The sequence below is a fragment of the Schistocerca americana genome, chromosome 8, assembly GCF_021461395.2.
Source record: "Schistocerca americana isolate TAMUIC-IGC-003095 chromosome 8, iqSchAmer2.1, whole genome shotgun sequence".
In the NCBI taxonomy this organism is placed as follows: domain Eukaryota; kingdom Metazoa; phylum Arthropoda; class Insecta; order Orthoptera; family Acrididae; genus Schistocerca; species Schistocerca americana.
The window spans coordinates 187885998-187910835 of NC_060126.1; the positions used below are offsets into that span (position 1 = coordinate 187885998).

At 40.7% G+C, this 24838-nt stretch overlaps 1 protein-coding gene across 1 annotated transcript in view; it reads right to left on the bottom strand.

The window, feature by feature from the left end:
• Positions 1–4705: 4705 nt before the first annotated feature.
• LOC124545658 (piggyBac transposable element-derived protein 1-like) overlaps positions 4706–24838 on the bottom strand; it is a 28282-nt gene continuing 8149 nt past the window's right edge. The window contains exon 2 of the mRNA XM_047124606.1: positions 4706–4843. Coding sequence (XP_046980562.1) covers positions 4706–4843 — 138 coding nt within the window. The remainder of the gene's footprint in view (positions 4844–24838) is intronic.

Sequence of the window (24838 nt, forward strand, 5' to 3'; positions counted from 1 at the left end):
CTTGAGAGACATTTGGGAGTTTCAGCAACAGGCCTAAATGCTTACCTGAGTGACTGGTCTCTTTCCAAATATAATCTCAGTTGGTCATGGATGGCCTTGCACACTTCGATAACTCTATGTTTTGTTGACATGTTGTTATACACTAGGCACACTTTGAGATGGTATATAACTCTTATTTGCATGTTTGTTTGTTTCAATTCTCATAATATGACATTTGATTTGATTTTATGTATTTCATCTCACAACATACAATATTCAGATCATGTGATCTGTTGTACTGGAGACATGTCAATGTATAATTTTAGGGATTTGGTTTACAGACTTAAAAATAATAACAAGTATAGTTATCAAACAATTTTCTAGCAGTACAATACTTTTACATTTTTGTACAATCTTTTCTTTTACAGAGATGTTAGTTGCCTTGTTTAAATTATCACCTCATCATTTATAAACTGATACTATAGTTGAACACCAAAATTTTTGCATCAACAGATAGTTGAATTTTTGCCTTCCCCTCTCAGACTGATTGTGGTGAGACATAAACACATTTAAATGAAGTGACAAGATGAATTATAACCATCAACAATGCATCTTATACGCATATGACAGGAATAGAATGGCATTCTTCACAAGAGTAGTCAATATCCTACTTGTATATCACATTTCAAGATGAAATAACTTTACCATAGTCTGCGAGAGAATGCAACGCTATCTATTGGATATGAGATGTAGTTGAGAGCTGTCAGCAGCATCCATCTAATGGGGATGATGCGAGACAGTGCTGGCCGCATAGCATGAGGCCAGGAAGGTGCCAAAGCTGGCACACTACCTCAGTCAGCTGGCCATCAAGATAGTGGCCTCTGATCGCCAAATATGCTGACACAGACACATTGCTAAGGCCTTAACCACTTCTCAATTATAAAACTGAGTCACATACTGTTGTGCTGTGTGAACCGATGTGACAATGCGGCTGTGTATTGAACAGTGACTGGTTACCACATACCCAGGTGTATGGATATTCTTTTCATGAAACATTAACATGAAAGTTTACAGAACATACAGTTGCAGCCTGCAGCAGAATGAATTCGCATCTCATGTGATGATCTCAAAGACAGGTGAAATCAGGACTTGTATTGATGCAAACACTCTTTTTCCTCTCACTAAAGTATCATTTTTGATGGTTTGATATGTTGCCACCCAAAGTGTAATGAGGCTACAATGTTAGACACCAACTGTAGTAGAAGGAGGCATATGAGCTAAGACCATCAGTCAGAGCACTTAACACTTTCCACTGGAATCTGAAAACATGTGATATTTACTGTCAGTTTGACAGCAATCATGCCACAGAACTTTTACATGTAACAGTTCCTGCTTTACTGTGTCTTATATGTTGCACATGTAACATCACACATCTCCATAGTATTTCCAAATGGAGACAGCCAACATACCTACAGCAAATCTTTAGGTCAGTGCTGAAATCAATGAACATTGTGTTAAAATCAACTAAATTTGTACCAAAAGAGTCAAATTTTGTGCCATAGCTGGTCCATACCATTACACTTTTGTCTGAGCTATACATAACTGTTATGACTCTAGCAAGGCATCTCTGATTTTGTTCAGTATCCATTGTTTTGCACTCCAAACAAACCTCTAGAAACGACAGCACTGGCACCTTCTATGCCACTTTCCTTTACTGTATGTGGAATTTTCTAAAAACCATTTCAACAAATCTAAGTCTTCCATCCACTTCTCCTGTACTTTCAAAGTCATAGAATGATCCCATTGTATCTGTGAAATGCTTCCGTTATCATAATCATTGTTGTTTGGTATGTTTATGTAATTTCGCAAGTTCAGCAGTACTACAACTGCATTATATTTTTGTATTTAGCTGGTTATATACCTTTCAAATCTCTGGTAGTCTCAAAAACGATAATGTACACATCATCATCATCAATTATCTGCTATATCAGCAGGTCATTTGCCTCTCCATTTTCTGTGATCCATTGCTTCCTTCTCATGGCTGCTGTATGTTGTATCGTCCATCATGTCATCCAGTATCTGGAATCTCTTCCTTCCTCACCCCCTTTTTCCTTCTACATAACCTTCTAAAACTGTTTTTATCAGTCCATCATTCTTTCTTAATATATGCCCAACCCAATTCTTTTTCTTCTCTTTATTACATAATGTACTCAGTGTTCATATATTTCAAACATACTTTTGGTTTTAATCAATTCCTGTGGTACAATGTCATTGTATCATTTGTCACAGTTCATTATTATTGTACTTACAAAAAGCAATCTTTTTTAACATGCATCCCACTCGCCAGTGCTATGAAAGCGAAATCCTTGATACAAATAGACATGTGCAGGGCTGCAATGTTTGAGGTTTGAACTTAACAGTGTGATGCTAATATTGTGCTAACATTGAGAACAGAACATAATGCAACACTAGCTCGCTTCTACATCTCTCACACAATAATTGTCAAATAGATGATTAGAGAAGTGTGTGCATTACATCCTCAAAACAACTAGCATGACTTGGCCCTTGTAGCATGGACGCCTGTCATGCAGAAATACAGAACTCAATTCATTATACTGGGCTGCAAATGTCCCACATCACAGTACATAAATGATAGACAGAGACACCAAACATTTCCACAGGTTTTCTAAATAATTTCTGATGAATGCGGGTATGAATCCTTCAATAAGTCTTTTGCTGGTCAAAGTTGTGTATGGTTCATAGAGAGATGTGCTGCTAAGATTTACACTACATTCCATCTGAAAGATTGCAACTGCCAGCAGATCGAGCATGTACACAAATCAGTTCTACAACAGTTTTCTGCTGTCATATCTGACATCATATATTTACACACAACTCCCACAAATTACAGCAGTAGAACTGACATCTAATAGTGCTCCACATGCACTGACATCAGAAGAATTTGAAGGCTAAGACATCAATGTGACTGCTCTTCAAACCTCTGTATCATTACTGAGTCCTATATGACTTATGTGGAAAGCACTATAGAAGTTCTTAGAGAGGTATGGTATATGTGGCTCTCAGTTGGTAGATTACTAGTTGTTGTTGTAATAGTAAAATCATTCCCTACATTCAAATAATGGGTTCCAAGTTGAATACAGAAAGGTAATAGCAATAGATTCATTGTATGTGTTGCAACTGGTTACCAACAAGCTGTAGTAGCAGACTCAGATCCATAGACTCTAAACTGACTGTACCACATTGGTGACAGTATCACTCTTTAATTAACACTGATTTTCCAATTCAATTCATTTCAATTTAGTTCATTCCCAGCTAGCTGTACCACAATGTCCAGACTAATGATGGGTGGTAGTATTAGTCTTTAACAAGTATTAATTTTTGCATGCCTTAGTGAGATGGAAGTTTGATATCAATGCAGACCCAACGTTGAACTCCGATATTACTTCCTATAAACATAAAATGATCTAATGTCCAGGCTAACACTGCATTTTAAGTGACATTTAGGTGAGTCCTCACATAAACTGTAAGTGTTCGATGTTATACATAAGACATCTAACATTTCCAGCTGAGCAATCTCAAGATGTGAACGACATGTCAAACATGTTCATAATCAACAGGTAGGGTTGTGGACCCTCTAATGCAAAATTACACACACTTTCATAGGATTTGTAAATAATTTTCTGATGAATGCCTGTACAGTTCCTCCAACAAGAGCACAGTAGGTCTCAGAAGATGTGATGTGAAATGACTGTGCAATGCTGTACCGAGCAAAATCTGCTAGGCTGTAGTCCATTGAAATAAGTTTGACTGTAGAAAATTAGTGCCAACAGTTGCCAGATTTAGAATTATCGAAGGTTGTGAGGAATTTGATTTTATGAAAGCTAATCTGAAATATTTTGGACTTTAAGAATTCCATAAAAGTGGGCATATGAAGGCCTCCACACTTTAACAAATTACCTCAAAACTATAAATAATTACCCCAAAACTGTAAACAGGATGACTGATCTTAGCACAGTATGCAGGGTGAGGAATCCAAGGTAGTGGTCCTGACAATACTGGCACAGTCTGCAGGGTTCTAAATTTAAAATTCAAAGTGGAGACTCAGGATGATGAAATCAGAATCTAAGATTGTGATTCAAGGGCCATGAGATACAAGTGCAGCCTGAAGCATTATCTCAATCCAAGATAGTTGTTCCAATTTCCATGGCGTTGCAGTCATCAACCCCCCCTCCCCCACCAGTCATCCTCAGCACCCACTCATCAGGTGAACTAGGCAGGCATCTTCAGCACATGCTACTGAAAGGTTGATCATCATGAAATATCATCAGAGATCTGGTGTCTCCAGACAGAAAATACCAACTCGCAAAGTTGATTGCAAGTATTAAACCGTGCCTATCTCTAAATGTTTTTATTATTATTATTATTATTATAGTATTCATTGTGTGTTTGTGTTTTCATGGTTTTTGTTTATTACTTCTTCAACACAACAGCTCCCTGACATAGCTGATGCAGTGCCTGATAACCTGAGCAGCAGCCAAAACCAATCCAGCATGCAGACAGATGCCATGTAGCACCATCTGATATATCAGAGGGGTTCACATAATTGTTTCCCCGACTTTGAGTTTCAAGTATATCCAAAATATACACAAAGTATCATTCTACTAGCATTGCATACAGCATCTAATGCATTGGAGCAGAAATCAAGTCAGCGCGCAGAACTGTTTCCAGATTTTGAGTTACCATTATCACCAGTGTCTGCACCACTCGTCAAGCTGCTATCGTAGTATAGTGCAACTCTGGAAGTTGTGTTATTCTTTGCAACATACATGCTGAATGCAAGTAACTGTAAATGCATTGTTGTATGCATGTCTAGCATAGTGGTAATGTCTGAAAATCCACAATCTACGAGGTGCATTCAAGTTCTAAGGCCTCCGATTTTTTTTCTAATTAACTACTCACCCGAAATTGATGAAACTGGCGTTACTTCTCAAAGTAATCGCCCTGCAGACGTACACATTTTTCACAACGCTGACGCCATGATTCCATGGCAACGGCGAAGGCTTCTTTAGGAGTCTGTTTTGACCACTGGAAAATCGCTGAGGCAATAGCAGCACGGCTGGTGAATGTGTGGCCAAGGAGAGTGTTTTTCATTGTTGGAAAAAGCCAAAAGTCACTAGGAGCCAGGTCAGGTGAGTAGGGAGCATGAGGAATCACTTCAGAGTTGTTATCACAAAGAAACTGTTGCGTAACGTTAGCTCGATGTGCGGGTGCGTTTTCTTGGTGAAACAGCACATGCGCAGCCCTTCCCGGACGTTTTTGTTGCAGTGCAGGAAGGAATTGGTTCTTCAAAACATTTTCGTAGGATGCACCTGTTACCGCAGTGCCCTTTGGAACGCAATGGGTAAGGATTATGCCCTCGCTGTCCCAGAACATGGACACCATCATTTTTTCAGCACTGGCGGTTACCCGAAATTTTTTGGTGGCGGTGAATCTGTGTGCTTTCATTGAGCTGACTGGCGCTTTGTTTCTGGATTGAAAAATGGCATCCACGTCTCATCCATTGTCACAACCGACGAAAAGAAAGTCCCATTCATGCTGTCATTGTGCGTCAACATTGCTTGGCAACATGCCACACGGGCAGCCATGTGGTCGTCCGTCAGCATTTGTGGCACCCACCTGGATGACACTTTTCGCATTTTCAGGTCGTCATGCAGGATTGTGTGCACAAAACCCACAGAAATGCCAACTCTGGAGGCGATCTGTTCAACAGTCATTCGGCGATCCCCCAAAACAATTCTCTCCACTTTCTCGATCATGTCATCAGACCAGCTTGTGCGAGCCCGAGGTTGTTTCGGTTTGTTGTCACACAATGTTCTGCCTTCATTAAACTGTCGCACCCACGAACGCACTTTCGACACATCCATAACTCCATCACAACATGTCTCCTTCAACTGTCGATGAATTTCAATTGGTTTCACACCACACGAATTCAGAAAACGAATGATTGCACGCTGTTCAAGTAAGGAAAACGTCGCCATTTTAAGTATTTAAAACAGTTCTCATTCTCGCCGCTGGCGGTAAAATTCCATCTGCCATACAGTGCTGCCATCTCTGGGACGTATTGACAATGAACGCGGCCTCATTTTAAAACAATGCGCATGTTTCTATCTCTTTCCAGTCCGGAGAAAAAAAATTGGAGGCCTTAGAACTTGAATGCACCTCGTAGTTACATGAAAGTAGTGCTTTGAGACTATGAATTGTATCAGTTATCTCAACTGCAAAATTCAACACTCATATTATTCTCATTCAATGTGTGTTGGGAACTATACAATAACAGTGAAAATACAGAATAATGTGATATCACACAGTGCACTCACTTTCAGAAGACTACATTCTGAAATTTGATGGGTCAGAGCTAAGCCATCCAGTGTGCTGTTTATGGGCCACTGGGTGGTGGGAGTGTGTGTATGGATGTTTTGGATATGTATGGCATGTTCTTACAAAACCTACCTGTCAGAACATGTCAGAGGGGGTCTTTGCTACCGATTTTGACGTATGTTGTGCATCAGTTCGCAGTTAGTATGGTGCATCGGCATCATCACTACTTGACATTGCTAGAGAATTACAAGCATATTTGAACTTGTTTGTATGCCCTACAAAGATAGTTCAATTTAAAAAAGTGAAAATAAATGATTTTTTTATTTCATCAAAAACTGCAAACATGTTGAATAAACTATGCAGTTAAGAGTACTGAAGTACAGATTACAACTAGAATGATTTACACGTTCAGTAATCTAGATAAAATCACAGTCCAAATATATTTATCAGGTAGGAACTGGAAACATTTTCTTGCAGAAATGAAGATGTAACAGAATTGCAGCTAAAGCTAATAAAACAGTTCTTGATTTGAGAAGCCACTACTTCACAGTCCATTTATGGGTACATCCAAGAGACTTAGCACACTTTTACATGAGATGAAGCGCAATGGCTCATCTGTTCCAATGTCAACAAGTGAGAGAGAGAGAGAGAGAGAGAGAGAGAGACTTAACAGTTGTTGCAAAAAATACCCTATATTACAGTAGAGGTGTAGCAGAATCCTCCATGTTACATCAGAAATTGCAACTAAACATCTCTCAGTATACATAAATGTTATACGCATGATCCATTCATACTATGTGACCACAACCAATATTCAACATCAACGTGCAATAACAACTGACAGACTGCAGATGGCAGCACAAACAGTGGAGAGTATACAAAGTGTGCCAGGAGGATACAGGAAATAGTGCAGTCCTTGCCATAAAGAGGAAACAGATCAATTTAACTGATATCTAAATGGGCACAATCATTAACTATTGAGCCAAGGGTGGAAGCATTTTTGAAATGGCTAAGTTTGTAAACTGTGTGCATGATGCCATGGTTAAAATATACAGTGCATGGCAAAATGGTGCTATCCAAAACCAGCACTAAGGTAACTGTAGTGCATCCCAGGCCATAGATAACAGGGCGAATGATGGCTGCAGAGATGTGTATGGACAAATTGACATGCAGACAGTGAGCAGCTGACTGCCCAAATAAACCGAGGGACTACTGACAGTGTTTCTTCAACAACCATTCAGCGAACACTGCTGTGTGTGGGCCTGTGCAGCAGGTGCCTAGTTCATGTATGCCTGCTAGCAGCTGTTCATTGGTGTTGAAGACAGAAATCTGTATACCAGTACTACAACAGGACATCCACTGGGTGATGATCAGTGGCCTTTTCAGATGAACACATTTTGTGCTCCATCAGTCAGATAGCTGTTGCCATGTGCGGCATGAAACTTGTGAAAGCAAGCACCCTGCAACAATTGTGAGGAGGTCCAGGCTGGAATATGGAGTTTTATGGTCTGGGGAATGTTTTGCAGCATTCCCTGGATGATCATTTTGGAACGCACACTGGATCCACTTAAGTTTGCATCTACCCTTGGGATTTGTCAACCCTTACGTGCAGTTTGTTTTTCATCGGTATGATGGCATCTACCAGCAGGACAAAGCAATGTGTCACACAGCTCACAATGTATGTATCTGGTTCAAAGAGCACCAGCATAAGTTTACCATACTCCCCAGATTAAAACCCAATTGAGAATCTGCGGAACAACCTCAGTCGGACCAGTTGTACCACAGATCCTCAACCGAGAAACTTAGCACCATTGGTAATGCCACTGGAGTTGGCATGGCTTCACATCCCTGTTAGTGCCTTCCAGAACCTCACTGACTCACTTTCTGCATGTCTCACCCTGCAGAAGGTCGTTATTCAAACTTTTGACAGGTGGGCACATTAATGTGACTGGACAGTCAAAACTGACAACCTTAGATATCCACTGCATAAATGGTGTACAGGCATATGACCTAGAGAGCCAAAGTTGCTGTGTTGACAGGACTTAGCACATTTTCTATGAGATGAGGGGACTGTATGGTATGGCGTGATACCCAGATGGTTACTAAATTCATCAAGAGGCCTACTGTTTGCATCTGTGGAATGAATGTACTTCTACAACAATCACTAGCACTCTATCAAGTGAGCCACATTGACTATGCATCTTTAAGAACTTCTGTAGCTCTTTTTCCCTCATAAGCACTATTATAATTGACTGTGATATAAGACTTGGTGATTGTGTAGTGGTATACATTGATGTCTTAGCCTTCAAATTAATCTGATCTGAGATCATCTGGAACATTATTGGATGTCAGTTTTATAACCATAATTCATGGGTGTTGTGTGTAAACCTCAGGAAGAAACCACTGTAGAACAGATTTGTCAATGTCGACGGTAGTCAACCTGGCCCGTACTGCCCACTAGTTGGCCTTAGAGCTTGCATGGTGAGCAATAGGCAATAGGGGTTTTAAAAACATTTCCGTTGGGTTTTCATAAAATTTTGACATCAAGTATTTGGTAAGTAATTACTATTATATGATTTAATTTGCAGTAACTTTGCTTAAAAAACTTTGTAAATGAAGTTACTTTCCTTCTTTATAAATCACCATTACTGAGAAAGCATTAGGTGTTTGGAAAATTTTGCTGCTAACAGAGATGCAAAAGCGGATGATATGTAAAAAAGTTTGACTAGACTGGACTAGACAATTGATCTGCCAGCAATTGTAAGCTTGCATGAGGAATGTAGTGTAAATGAAACCTCAGGCCTCTCTATCATGGCTATCTGCAGCACCAGCATGTTGCTGAAGGAATCATACCTGCATTCATTAGAAATGAATTAGAAATTATGTGGAAATATTTGATGTCTATATCTGTTGTTGATGTATACTGAGATGTGGTACATTCATCGTCAGTATAATGAACTGTGTTCTATCTTCTGCCATGACTGGTGTCTGTGATACAAGGACTGAGTCATGCTATGTTAGTTTATGGGTATAATGCACACATTTCTCTAACCATCTGCTTCACAATTATTATGGGAGAGAGACTGTTTGTGATGTCAGTACAACATCAGCAGCTTGCTTTTAAGTTTAAGCCTCAAATGCTGCAGCCCTGCACATGTCTATTTATATCAAGAAATTCGCTCTCATTGTATAGTGGCCTGGTTGCCAAGATCGTGCAGAGTGGGAGCATAGTGAAGAGGATCTGTTTGCACTTGAGAGCACCAAGATAACATTGTTCACAGTGATATGTTTATTAATCTGAAACACACAATTGTCTTTCCTTGATACTGGCAGCTCAGATGGTCCAGTAGAGTGCACACTATGTCAGCAGTAGCAGGCAGATATCTGCAAGGCAGTACTGTTGTGTGGAGGATGGTTTGGGTGACAACTGTGAGACCATGCCCAGCCTGTGCCCCCAGGACTCATAGATGGCATGGAAGATAGTGACAGACAGCAGCTCTGTGAGCTGATCTCTGAATGATTCTCATCGACAGTGAAAATGTATTCCCAGGCGACTCTACCTCCGGCCCAAGCAGGAGTACTCATTCTCATGTAGAGTTCAACCCATTGCCTCCAGTTATAGGACAGACACCAGCAGCTTTAGTGTCAGCTGCAGGAATGGGGCAAGCAGCTATAGTGGCTCCCCCTGATGATGGCGGATGGCAAAGAGCTTCTTGGCCCCACTAGTCAGTCTTCCAGTATGCCAGTAGGTTGTGGCAGTCTCTGCACCCCATCAGTGATGACCTGAAAGTTAGCACTGCAGTGGATGGTGGCAGAGCCTCTGCAGCAAGACCTGTAACTTCATAGAAGATTATAGATGATTGGGCCCAAAAGATAAGCTGACAGCCTCCTCTGAATCACAAGACTTCTGCAACTGACATTGTTGATTAACAAAGGCATTGCATGTATGCTGGCTATTTCCATGTGCTGTGCTTGGAGGGAGTAGCAATGGCGTAACGTGTACTAGTTTTCTCAAGTGGTTGGCTCTCTTAGTGGCTACAGGTTTTCACAATTTCAGCTTTCACCCTGTAAAGCTGCATCAGCGGCTGAGTATCAGGTGATTATAATTCAAGTGCAGCTACTCGTGGAGGTCCAGTGTGAGTTGTAATTATTGTATGGCAGCAAAACTTGGGGAGATAAGCTAATGTGTTAATGCAGAATTGATTTATGCTGGAAAAAAATGATAGCAATTTTGGTCACCAGGTGCACATCTGTCACTATATACCAGCTCGTTGGCATCTCCAGTGCTCATATAAAACAAATTGTGAAAATGGTGGTTAATAGCAAAATCGGGATTATGACCGCCTCATGTTTGACCTATTCTGCCCACATCTGGCTCCTAACCCATTACATACAGAAACATTTCTGTACATCTTTCCTGCATCACACTCGCACATTCATCCATGTTGGTGCATGATTTTTGCGCAAAAAACAGAATCACTATGCTGCCTCATTCTCCGTGCTCTCCAGACCTAGCCCCTGCATACTTTTTTTTATTTCCTAAGTTGAAAACCCCATTGAAAGGGCAATTATTTGCAACAATAGATGAGATGAAAGAAAATTCACAGACAGCACTTTGAGTGATCCAGTAAGAGGTGTACCAAGACTGGTCCCAGCATCTGGAGTGGTGTATCAATTGTGGAGGTGAGTATTTCGAAGGAGACCGTGCACAATAAGTAAAACGTAAGTGTAGAAAAATTTTGTGAACAAAGTTCTGCAATTTTTTGAACAGACCTCGTATAGCATTGTCCCCAGAACCAATTTGGACCCGAACAGACCTCGTATAGCATTGTCCCCAGAACAAATTTGGACCCAAGTGGAAAGCTTACATTAGAGGCTCAGATAATTATGTGATAATTTTGAACTCGGAATTCTGGGACTCTATCATTGGGAGGAGAATATGTCAGTCATGCACTACACAAGAAATGCAACTACTATGGCAGCAGAGTATGTGTAGTATTGACATGTCGTTTTTTTAGAGCAGAGGAACCCCACCAAAAGCTCAAAAAAATACATACCGATTTCAGAATATCAGTTCCATTAATTAAACAGAGAGTAGCAATTCTCTCTGCTGGCTAGAGAAAGAAAATGTTGATACAGTTTCATTGCAGAAGTGTCCATGGAAATGCTACAGAATGAGTCTCACTGTAGTTGGAGCCATGAACATAAGTGGTCGAGTTTAGTTTAGTTCTGTGCGCCTACATAACGTGTGCTCTGACAGTCTATGAGTTGAGCCGTGCTCTGAGAACTGTGCTATGAATTTCGTAACCCCTGAGAACATTAAATGTATTCGTAGTGAGCTATTTAGTGAATTTTTATTCCATGCGTTGCGAGCTGTCATCGTCGATGGTGGTAGCAAGTGATAACTTCTTCATAAGCAAGTGAAAGACATAATTCGTAGGATACGTGCTTTCTTCAAGTGCAGAGCATGTCTATGTGCATACTGGAACTGGAACTTGGAACCAGCACAAGTGCAACCTCCATCCGTCCCTTCACTTGTGTGAACTGCCATTGTTCATAATAATAGTGCCCTATAGCACTAGGAACAATAACACTAACTGAAACTGAAAGTGAATTGTAACAAAATTTTAGATTCTGATTGGACTGCTGATTCTATTGAAACATTATTTATGAACTGAAGCAGTAACGGCTAATTCACAATCGAAATAATAGAATGTAAGGTTATATCAAAATATTTTGCAATGCATTTCGAGTGGCAGAATTCACACAGGTCGTAAAGGGCATGGAATGGAAGAAAATGGAACATGATGTTAGCATCAAGGTCTTCGGGAAGAAAGTTAAGTTCTGATGTTGAAACTGGTTGAGCAAACTATATCAGATCTGTTAACATTGGAATTTAACGTATTTCCTTCATTATCACCAATGTTTGAATAGCAGAGTTCGTGCTTTTCCATCTTCTTAATCTAAATTTTATTTTTTTGCTTTGATTTCATGACAAATTGCAAATGTTCCATGAAGACTTGGATATTTTTTTTCATTGAACATTTTTCATTCAATGCTAGATATCCGAAACTGAAAAATGATTCAATTTTACAATACAGGCCAATTAATTCTGGTCATCACGTCATATCGCAGTATGTCAAAATATTGCACAATGCATTCCACAATCATGTTACTTCATGGCATGGCAGTCTCATGGTTTCTCGGGGACAAAGTTTTGATGGGTAACATCATCAGCCATTGTTGATCACATGATCCCCAAACTCATTTCTTCTTGATACCCAGCCATGCTTCTGTTCTCCATACTTTGCTTTGTCATGCTTTCATTAGGTCATGGTTTTCATAGTTGATATCAGTCGTTATTCTGTGTCTCCATTATTTATTCATTTTTATTTTTTGTTAGTTGTTAAGATTGAAAACAGTTGAGGACAGCCTTGAGATCTGAGATCACATGACTTGAATTGACTTGATGTGATGTGACGTGACAGTGTGCCTACACCCTGCCGTGATGATACTGTAATGTGATGGTGCTGTGATGGCCAGTGTGAATTGGCCTTAACTGGGCAGAGCTGATGCCTACACTGTGCATAAATAAGAACAGAAATTAATGAAGCAGTTTTCCTTAAATAACTTTTTATTAAGTGAAACAGCTCTACTGATTGAGAAAGAGACAGTTGTTTATTATGTTACTTGCTAAGAACAATGGGCAAGGTAAACAAAGATAAACAGCCTTCATGTATTCCCTTAGAAATATTGTTTGATGTGCTAGTGTGTATATATTTTTTCCAGAAAATAAATACTGTTGTCTTGAAATGTCATTTCACATCTCAGCAATTTACCACACAAAACTGTTAAGGCATTCATGGTCACTTCTTGACAAACTGCCTGTTGGCTTCTGTCTCAGGTCCTCCAGCCAACATTTATTTGATGATTTTTCTGATATTTCGCCCACAAGTGGCTGGTATTGTCAAAGTTTCACTCTCCATTGCTGGTGGTGGGCTGGAGTCGAACTCGGGGCCTCACATTATATGTACCTGGCAAGCCAATGTCCAGGGCTTTTCCGTGGGCATTTCCAGAGTGATTCTCCTCTTGCTATCTGCAACAGTCATTCGCTGCAGCACAAGAATGCGAGATCCATTCACTTTGAAGCTTCCTTCTTTCTTGTAGAAACTATTCTCATGTTTGTGTATTTCTATAGTTTCTCTGAATAAGTGGGTGTGATAGCATATCTACAACCAGAACTTCCATGTAAGCCAATTTTACAATGTTTCTTTGTTAACCAAGGTACCACTCAGTGACTCTCAGGAGCACATTAGTTCCATTTTCCCACAAGACACCACCAGGTTCTTTTGTGCATGCCCCACCATGAGCTATTTCACGTGGAATGGCAACTTGTACCAACAGCTGGAAGGTATTGCCATGGGTAGTCCTCTTAGTCCAGTGATGGGCAACTTCTTCATGGAAGCTCAGGCACTGGACTTGGCATCTTGCAAACATACATCAATGATATCTACACTGTGTGGAGCCATGGTAAGGAACAGCTTGGTAACTTCTTAATACACTTGAACAGCCTCCATGCCAACAGAAAATTTATCATGGAAGTAGAAAAGGACTAACAGCTACCCTTTATAGATGAACTGGTCACAGGGGATGGTGAAAACCTGGGACACAGCGTGTATCGAAAACCAACACACATGGACCGATACCTGCGCAAACTGTCAAATCATCACCCAACCCAGAAAAGAGGCATAATGAATATTAGCAAGATGAATATGTGTGCCACAGCACCTCAGATGCAAGATGCAACATCTGCAAAGTGTTCTGAGGAGAAATAAGTACTCCACCGGTTGTATGAGAAGTATAACAGAGTTAAACACTCAGTGAAGTGAAACATCGGAAAAAGAAATGTCAGGTACAGCCTTTCTGCCTTACATTCCCAAAGTGGCAGACAGAATTGGCTGTATATTTCACAAACACAACGAAGATCAAAGTCTCTCTCATATCGGCAAAGTAGAAAAGGGACCCACTTGCAATGTCAGGAATTTACCGCATACCATGCACATGCAGAAAAGTTTATGTTGGAATGACTGGACACTCAATCAACACCGGAATCACAGAACAGAAGTGACAGTACAGGGTGGGGCATGTGGAGAAATCAACGATGGCAGAGTACACGCTGTGTGAGGCCAACCACATAGTAAAATTCGCCAACGTGGAAGGTTTGGCTGTTCAGAGAAGCTACAGAAATAAACAATCATGGGAATAGTTTCAACAAGAAAGAAGAAAGCTTCAAGGTGAACATATTCTAGATTTCTATGCTGCAACAAATGACCATTCCAGGTTGTTGTTGTTTGTTGTGTTCTTCAGCCCTGAGACTGGTTTGATGCAGCTCTCCATGCTACTCTATCCTGTGCAAGCTTCTTAATCTCCCAGTACTTACTGTGTTGTGGTTGGCAGGAGAGCCAACACCGTGTTACTAGAGGAGGCCGAAATGCACGCATTTGAGCTCACGCAGGCTGGCATGAGGTCTGGAACAGGGCAAGGAAATTAGAATTTAGAAAAACGGACGTAGCTGGTGGAATACTTAACTTTAATCCATTAATGATGAACGTCACTCTTGACGGTACATGATTCACAATATCAATAGTAACTGAATATGGCGCCTTGCTAGGTCGTAGCAAATGACGTAGCTGAAGGCTATGCTAAACTATCATCTCGGCAAATGAAAGCGTATTTTGTCAGCAAACCATCGCTAGCAAAGTCGGTTGTACAACTGGGGCGAGTGCTAGGAAGCCTCTCTAGACCTGCCGTGTGGCGGCGCTCAGTCTGCAATCACTGATAGTGGCGACACGCGGTTCCGACATATACTAACAGACCGCGGCCGTTTTAAAGGCTACCACCTAGCAAGTGTGGTGTCTGGCAACCTACATCCTTCTGAATCTGCTTAGTGTATTCATCTCTTGGTCTCCCTCTATGATTTTTACCCTCCATGCTGCCTTCCAATGCTAAATTTGTGATCCCTTGATGCCTCAGAACATGTCCTACCTACCAGTCCCTTCTTCTTGTCAAGTTGTGCCACAAACTCCTCCCCATTCTATTCAATACCTCCTCATTACTTATGTGATCTACCCATCTAATCTTCAGCATTCTTCTCTAGCACCACATTTTGAAAGCTTCTATTCTCTTCTTGTCTAAACTATTTATCGTCCATGTTTCACTTCCATACATGGCTACACTCCATAAAAATACTTTCAGAAACGACTTCCTGACACTTAAATCAATACTCGATGTTAACAAATTTCTTTTCTTCACAAACCATTTCCTTGCCATTGCCAGTCTACATTTTATATCCTCTCTACTTTGGCCATCATCAGTTATTTTGCTCCCCAAATAGCAAAACTCCTTTATTACTTTAAGTGTCCCATTTCCTAATCTAATTCCCTCAGCATCACCTGACTTAATTCGACTACATTCCATTATCATCATTTTGCTTTTTTTTATGTTCATCTTATATCCTCCTTTTAAGACACTGTCCATTCCGTTCAACTGCTCTTCCAAGTCCTTTGCTCTCTCTGACAGAATTACAATGTCATCGACGAACCTCAAAGTTTTTACTTCTTCTCCATGGATTTTAATACCTACCCCGAATTTTTCTTTTGTTTCCTTTACTGCTTGCTCAGTATACAGATTGAATAACATCGGGGAGAGGCTACAACCCTGTCTCACTCCCTTCCCAACCGCTGCTTCCCTTTCATGCCCCTCGACTCTTATAACTGCCATCTGGTTTCTGTACAAATTGTAAATAGCTTTTTGCACCCTGTATTTTACCCCTACCACATTTAGAATTTGAAAGAGAGTATTCCAGTCAACATTGTCAAAAGCTTTCTCTAAGACTACAAATGCTAGAAACATAGGTTTGCCTTTCCTTAATCTATTTCTAAGATAAGTCGTAGGGTCAGTATTGCCTCACGTGCTCCAACATTTCTACGGAAACCAAACTGATCTTCCCCGAGGTAGGATTCTACCAGTTTTTCCATTTGTCTGTATAGAATTCACGTTAATATTTTGCAGCTATGTCTTATTAAACTGATAGTTCGGTAATTTTCACATCTGTCAACACCTGCTTTCTTTGGGATTGGAATTATTATATTTTTCTTGAAGTCTGAGGATATTTCGCCTGTCTTATACATCTTGCTCACCAGATGGTAGAGTTTTGTCAGGACTGGCTCTCCCAAGGCCATCAATAGTTCCAATGGAATGTTGTCTACTCCTGGGGCCTTGTTTCGACTCAGGTCTTTCAGTGCTCTGTCAAACTCTTCACGCAGTATCGGATCTCCCATTTCATCTGCATCTACATCCTCTTCCATTTCCATAATATTGTCCTCAAGTACATCGCCCTTGTATAGACCCTCTATATACTCCTTCCACCTTTCTGCTTTCCATTCTTTGCTTAGAAGTGGGTTTCCATCTGAGCTCTTGATATTCATACAAGTAGTTCTCTTTTCTCCAAAGGTCTCTTTAATTTTCCTGTAGGCAGTATCTATCTTACCCCTAGTGAGATAAGCCTCTACATCCTTACATTTGTCCTCTAGCCATCCCACTTAGCCATGTTGCACTTCCTGTCGATCTCATTTTTGAGACATTTGTATTCCTTTTTGCCTGCTTCATTTACTGTGTTTTTATATTTTCTCCTTTCATCAATGAAATTCAATATTTGTTCTGTTATCCAAGGATTTCTACTAGCTCTCGTCTTTTTACCTACTTGACCCTCTGCTGCCTTCACTACTTCATCCCTCAGAGCTACCCATTCTTCTGCTACTGTATTTCTTTCCCCCATTCCTGTCAATTGTTCCCTTATGATCTCCCTGAAACTCTGTACAACCTCTGGTTTAGTCAATTTATCCAGGTCCCATCTCCTTAAATTTCCACCTTTTTGCAGTTTCTTCAGTTTTAATCTACAGTGCATAACCAATAGATTGTGGTCAGAGTCCACATCTGCCCCTGGAAATGTCTTACAATTTATGTTAAGTTATGCTTCCTCTTTCATTTCTTAGCCCCAATCCATATTCACCCACTATGTTTCCTTCTCTCCCTTTTCCTACTCTCTAATTCCAGTCACCCATGACTATTAAATTTTCGTCTCCCTTCACTACCTGAATATTTTCTTTTATCTCATCATACATTTCAACAATTTCTTCATCATCTGCAGAGTTAGTTCGCATATAAACTTGTACTACTGTAGTAGGCATGGGCTTCTACTGAAAAGGCTGCTGCCCCTCTTCAGGAACCACATGTTTGTCTGACCTCTCAACAGATACCTCTCCGTTGTGGTTGCACCTACGGTGCGGCCATCTGTATCGCTGAGGCACGCAAACCTCCCCACCACCAACGGCAAGGTCCATGGTTCCTGTAGGGGGGGAGGGGGGGGGGGGAGGGGGTTGCAAGAGGAATATTCCACCGAAAATGACCACAGAAAATTCCTTGGACATTGGCACACCAGGCACATAAAATGTGCGGTCATGAACCGTCCAGCTCTTGTTGAAACTATTCTAGTCCACCACCAGCAATGGTGGGTGAAGCTTTGACAATGACAGCCACTCATTCCGGTGAATTGTCAGAAAAATCATCAAACAAACATTGGTTAAATATCGTAAGACATAAGCTGATGGGCAGTTTGTCAGAAAGTGGCCACGCAACCCTTATCAATTTTGTTCAATACCTCTAGTGGGAGGATGGGAGTAGATTTTCAGATTGTACTGACACCCCCCCCCCCCCCCCCCAATGAACCATGGACCTTGCCGTTGGTGGGGAGGCTTGCGTGCCTCAGTGATACAGATAGCCATACCATAGGTCAAACCACAACAGAGGGGTATCTGTTGACAGGTGAGACAAACATGTGGTTCCGATTGCCTGATCTGGCCTTGTAACAGTAACCAAAATGGCCTTGCTGTGCTGGTACTGTGAACGGCTGTGAAAGCAAGGGGAAACTACAGCCGTAATTTTTCACGAGGGCATACAGCCTTCCTGTATGGTTAAATGATGATAGCATCCTTCTGGGGAAAACATTCGAGAAGTAAAATAGTCCCCCATTTGGACCTCCGGGCGGGGACTACTCAGGCGGACACCACTATCAGGAGGAAGAAAACTGGCATTCTACAGATCGGGGCATGGAACATCAGAACCCTTAATTGGGTAGGTAGGTTAGAAAATTTAAAAAGCGAAATGGATAGGTTAGAGTTAGATATAGTGGGAATTAGTGAAGTTCGGTGGCAGGAGGAACAAGACTTCTGGTTGGGTGAATACAGGGTTACAAATTATACAAAATCAAATAGGGATAATGCAGGAATAGGTTTAGTAATGAATAAAAAAAATAGGAGTGCGGGTAAGCTACTACAAACAGTGTAGGAATGAATTATTGTTGCCAAGATAGACACACAGGTCACACCTACCACAGTAGTACAAGTTTATATGCCAACTAGCTCCACAGATGATGAAGAGATTGAAAAAAGGTATGATGAGATAAAAGAAATTATTCAGATTGTGAAGGGAGACAAAAATTTAATAGTCATAGGGGACTGGAATTCGGCAGTAGGAAAAGGAAGAGAAGGAAAAGAAGTAGGTGAATAAGGAATGGAGGTAAGGAATGAAAGAGGAAGTCGCCTGGTAGAATTTTGCACAGAGCATAACTTAATCATAGCTAACACTTGGTTTAAGAATCAGGAAAGAAGGTTGTATATGGGGAAGAGGCCTGGAGACACAAGAAGGTTTATATATTGGTAAGACAGAGACTTAAGAAACAGGTTTTAGACTGTAAGACATTTCCGGGGGTAGATGTGGACTCTGACCTTAATCTAATGATTATGAACTGTGAATTAAAACTGAAGAAACTGCAAAAAGGTGGGAATTTGAGGAGATGGGATCTGGACAAACTGAAAGAACCCAAGGTTGTAGAGAGTTTCAGAGAGAGCATTAGAGAACAATTGTCAAGAACGGGAGAAAGAAATACAGTAGAAGGAGAATGGGAAGCTTTGAAAGATGAAACAGTAAAGGCAACAAAGGACGAGGGCTAGTAGAATTCCTTGGGTAATGGAAGAAATAATGAATTTAATTGATGAAAGAAGAAAATATAAAAATGCACTAAAGAAAGGAGGCAAAAAGGAATACAAACATCTGAAAAATGAGATTGACAGGAAGAGAAAAATGGCTAAACAGGGATGGCTAGAGGACAAATGTAATGATGTAGAGGCAAATATCGATAGGGGTAAGATAGATACTGCCTACAGGAAAATTAAAGAGACTTTTGGATAAAAGAGAACCACCTGTATGAATATCAAGAGCTCAGATGGAGAACCAGTTCTACGCAAAGAAGGGAAAGCAGAAAGGTGGAATGAGTATAGAGTCTATACAAGGGCGATGTACTTGAGGGCGATATTATGGAAATGGAACAAGACGTAAATGAAGATGAAATGGGAGATGTGATACTGTGTGAAGAATTTGACAGAGAACTGTAAGACCTAAGTCAAAACAAGGCTCCAGGAGTAGGCAAGATTCGATTAGAGCTACTCATAGCCTTGGGAGAGCCAGCCCTGACAAAACTCTACCATCCGGTGAGCGAGATGTATGAGACACGTGAAATACCGTCATACTTCAAGAAGAATATAATAATTCCAATCCCGAATAAAACAGGTGTTGACAGATGTGAAAATTACCAAACTATCAGTTTAATAAGTCACAGCTGCAAAATACTAACACAAATTCTTTACAGGCGAATGGAAAAACTGGTAGAAGCCAACCTCGGGGAGAATCAGTTTGGATTCCATAGAAATGTTGGAAAACATGAGGAAATACTGTCCCTATGACTTATTTTAGGAGGTAGATTAAGGAAAGGCAAACCCACATTTCTAGCATTTGTAGACTTAAAGAAGGCTTTTGATGATGTTGATTGGAATAGTCTCTTTCAAATTCCGAAGGTAGCAGGGACCAAATACAGGGAGCGAAAGGCTATTTACAATTTGTACAGAAACCAGATGGCAGTTATAAGAGTTGAGGGGCATGAAAGGGAGGCAGCGATTGGGAAGGGAGTGAGACAGGGTTCTTGCCTATTCCTGATGTTATTCAGTCTGTATATTGAGCAAGCAGTAAAGGAAACAAAAGAAAAAAATTGGAATAGGAATTAAAATTCATGGAGAAGAAATAAAAACTTTGAGGTTTGCCAATGACATTGTATTTCCTTTCAGATACAGAAAAGGACTTGGAAGAGCAGTTGAATGGAATGGACAGTGTCTTGAAAGAAGGATATACGATGAACATCAACAGAAGCAAAACGAGGTTAATGGAATGTAGTCTAATTAAATCAGGTGATGCTGACGGAATTAGATTAGGAAATGAACCACTTAAAGTAGTAGATGACTTTTGCTATTTTGGGAGCAAAAGAACTGATGATGGTCAAAGTAGAGAGGATATAAAATGTAGACTGGCAATGGCAAGGAAAGCGTTTCTGAAGAGATGTTTGCTAACATCGAGTATAGATTTAAGTGTCAGGAAGTCTTTTCTGAAAGTATTTGTATAGAGTGCAACCATTTATGAAAGTGCAACATGGACAATAACTAGTTTGTAGAAGAAGAGAATAGAGGCTTTTGAAGTGTGGTGCTACAGAAGAATGCTGAAGATTAGATGGGTAGATCAGGTAACTAATGAGGAGGTACTGAATATAATCAGGGAGAAGAGGAATCTGTGGCACAATTTGACTAGAAGAAGGGATCAGTTGGTAGGACACTTTCTGAGGCATCAAGGGATCATTAATTTAGTACTGGAGGGCAGCGTGGAGGGTAAAAATCATAGAGGGAGACCAAGAGATGTATACACTAAGGAGATTCAGAAGGATGTAGGTTGCAATAGTTACTTGAGATGAAGAAGCATTAGGTTCTTTGTAAAAATTTTGGCTGAGCTTATATCCGGCTTTAGCCAGCTTTCAGTGCCTATAACGATTCGAGCATCAGTGCTTTCTGTAAGCGCTTGGAGCTCTGGTACTTTCCCAACACAGCTATGACAATTTACAACTGTTATACCAATGGTCTTTGCATCGATATTCTTCCTGTGTTCAGTCTGCACCCTTTGTGACTGAAGCCCATCTTGTGTTTTTCCAAGACCCTCTAACTTAAAAAACCACCTAGTCCACACCACACAGCCCCTGCTACCTGTGTAGCTGCCTCCTGCATGTATTGGACACCTGATCTATTCAGTGGAACGCGAAACCCAACCACCCTTTGGCGCAAGTCGAGGAATCTGCAGCCTACACGGTCACAGAACCGCCTGAGCCTCTGATTCAGACCCCCCACTTGGCTTTGTACCAGAGGTCCGCAATCGGTCCTGTCGACTATGCTGCAAATGGTCAGCTCTGCTTTCATCTTGCAAGCAAGACTGGCAGCCTTTACCACTTCTGTTAGCTGCTCGAAACCAGAGAGAATCTCTTCTGATCCAAAGCGACACACATCATTGGTACTGACATGAGCAACCACCTGCAGTTGGCTGCACGCTGTGCTCTTCATGGCATCCGGGAGAACCCTTTCCACATCTGGAATGACTCCACCCAGTATGCACATGGAGTGCACATTGGTTTTCTTACCCTCCTTGTTAGCCAAGTCCCTAAGGGGGCCCATAACGCACCTAACATTGGAGCTCCCAACTACCAATAGTCCCACCCTGCACAGATCTTGCAGGCTGAGTGGTTACCTCTGAAACAGGACAGGCGACAGCATCCAGCTCAGTGACAGTACATGTAGTATGATCATGCACGTCAATGACCAGTGCCAGCTGACAATGGCTATTGCTATATTACCATTCTGGGCTCCATCTTCAGCTCCAAGTACTGCAATAATTTAGATAATTACAATTTTGCTGACAGGTAGAATGTTGCAATAGCCACGTTTGTGGGGCATTTGGATGTGACAGTAACCCTGTGTTCAACTGCTTTGGAATGTAAGAGAAGGCATACTCATTGTCAAGGATCTGGTCAACCATGTCTGACCCCCACAATGGAGGACCGCCATTCTGCACTTCAAGCACACGACAAACTCTTGGTCTGGCACCCAGTTTTATTCTGCCAGGAAGTTTCATGTCTGTGCTTGCTATCCAAAAACAAGGAATGGACTGCTTGCAACATTCAGTGTCATTCTGCACTACTGGTTGGAGACTAGCAGCAGACAGAGTTAGGAAATTATGTCCCATATATAGGCTACCATTAACATCAAACGCAAACAGTTGCACCGCGCGGGGTAGCCGCGTGGTCTGAGCGCCTCGTCAAAGTGTAGTGTTTCGAGAAGTTCCGCATAAATTCTAGAACCACTCGGCCTTCTACCATCGTGAACCCACAACATTTTAAATATAAGTGTGAGAGAGCCTATTTACTGCGCATCACCTGTCTGTATGTGCAGGTTTGAAGTTTATTGTGAGACGACTATAGACATGGCAGTCGAACGGCGCCAACAAATGTTTGCCGGTCGTGCCGTGGAAGCCGTAGCGAAAGAACAAGGAGTGTTCATGTATTATGTGCTGTTTTATAACTTTGACTACTGTAGTGAAAAAGAAAAAGAAGGACCGTTGAAGTATTGTTAATTACTCTTCATTTTGGACATGGAGAGGATAAGACATGTATTGAAATTCATAATACGAAGAGGAATGGTTATTAAACCAACTCTCTCATAAATTTTATTTAGTTGATTTCTGGCAGTCATTTGTCTATATTCTGCAGAAAATTCTGTTTGGTTTCGAGACAAATGCATCGTTAATTGACGAGTACGGTGACACTAAAGTTTGTATATGTTATCATCGCATTACGAACATAAGAAAATATTATTTTTCTGACTCGTACATTGCAAAGCATTAGGATGTGGCGACCTGTGTGAAAGGACAGAAGAAAACAGGAATTTTGAGACAAAAACGAGATGAGAAGATATCAGACGTTGCCATAGCAACCGACCATAACAAGACGAGAGAACCATTACGAAAAACTGGACTAAGCTTAAAAATTCAAATGGTGAAAATTACAAAATGCAAAAAATGGGAAGACGTAAGAAAGTCATAATGTTAAAAGAACAGAGAGAAAACCTCGATGTATTAGACTAAGAAGAGATATGCCGAAAACAATTCGACGAAGAAGACCTGGTGTGGGGAGTATACAGCTCTCACACATCGTGAGTACACATATGCAGAAAACAACATCCGACACCGCCGGCACCAGTTGCTGTTCATTGGTGCTGACCTGCTCCCACATCCACTCACCGACGTCGGTGCAGAAATCTACATTCGATGCCACTGGCACCAGTTGCTGCTCACCGTGCCGATTCCACATCCGCTCACCGAAGCAGCCTAAACTCTATGCCGGGTGAGCATAAAACAGTACTTTATTGTTTGAGCGTAAAGTTGGATAAACTGTTGAGTGAAGTGTACTTGTGTAGTTGTTACACTTAGAATGAAGTTTTTAAATGTTTACTAGATCTAAAACGCATAAGAATATGGATAACATGACACAAGTAGAAGAAAGTCAGCAACCAGCTATGGCTATGAGAATCAGGATAAAAATGCCATACTGGACTGAGTTAGTAAATTTAATTAAAGACCAGAGTCTTAAATTAGACTCAATAAATGCTCAGTTAAATTCTAAACTGGGAGTCCAGAGTTTACAATTAAATGAAACTTTAATTTCTAGATTAAATGCTCAGAATGAAACTCTAAGGAAAGAAATAGGTTTGGTACATTCTAGTTTAAATGCTCAGAGTGAAGTTCTAAATGACCAGAGTGAAACCTCGAATTGTCAAGTAACAAATGTAGGTTTACTAAAGACTGAATTTCACACACTAAATAGTAAAGTTAGATTTAAAGAAAGAGTTAATGAGTTCTTTGAACATTCATGTAAACCAGCTGTTCACTGACCTTAGCAACAAGCAGAATTATACTTTCCAAGATTAAGCAAACAGGTTAGAATTTGATATTGAGGAAAAATGTAATACGGTAGAAACCGAAATCAATGAAAAATTAGGTTCGTATGGAAATGTATGTAATGTTAAGCTTGATGCTGTAAAGCAGAGATACATACTGTAAGAGAAAGCATTGATAAGCAAGAGAAGTTAATACCAATTATCCAGTCGCAAATTACGGGCGTGAATACATGAGTACATACCGTAGAAAGAAATTTCAGAGAGAAACTAGCGAACTCCGACATTATAAATAGTTGGGAGGAACAGGTGGAAGAACTTACAGATCAAAAAGTTTCTGAGAAAGTAACGTCCGGGAACATATCTCCTATTTATCTTCTGAAATTAGTGATACCGAGAGAGGTATGGATGACCTATGGAGAAAATTTGAACTTATCCAAGATAAAGTAGACTCGTCCTAATGTGGTGTTACCTAGTGAAGTGGTGATTGCTTTGCAGTGGAAAAAATGTCCAAAGAAATGTAAAGA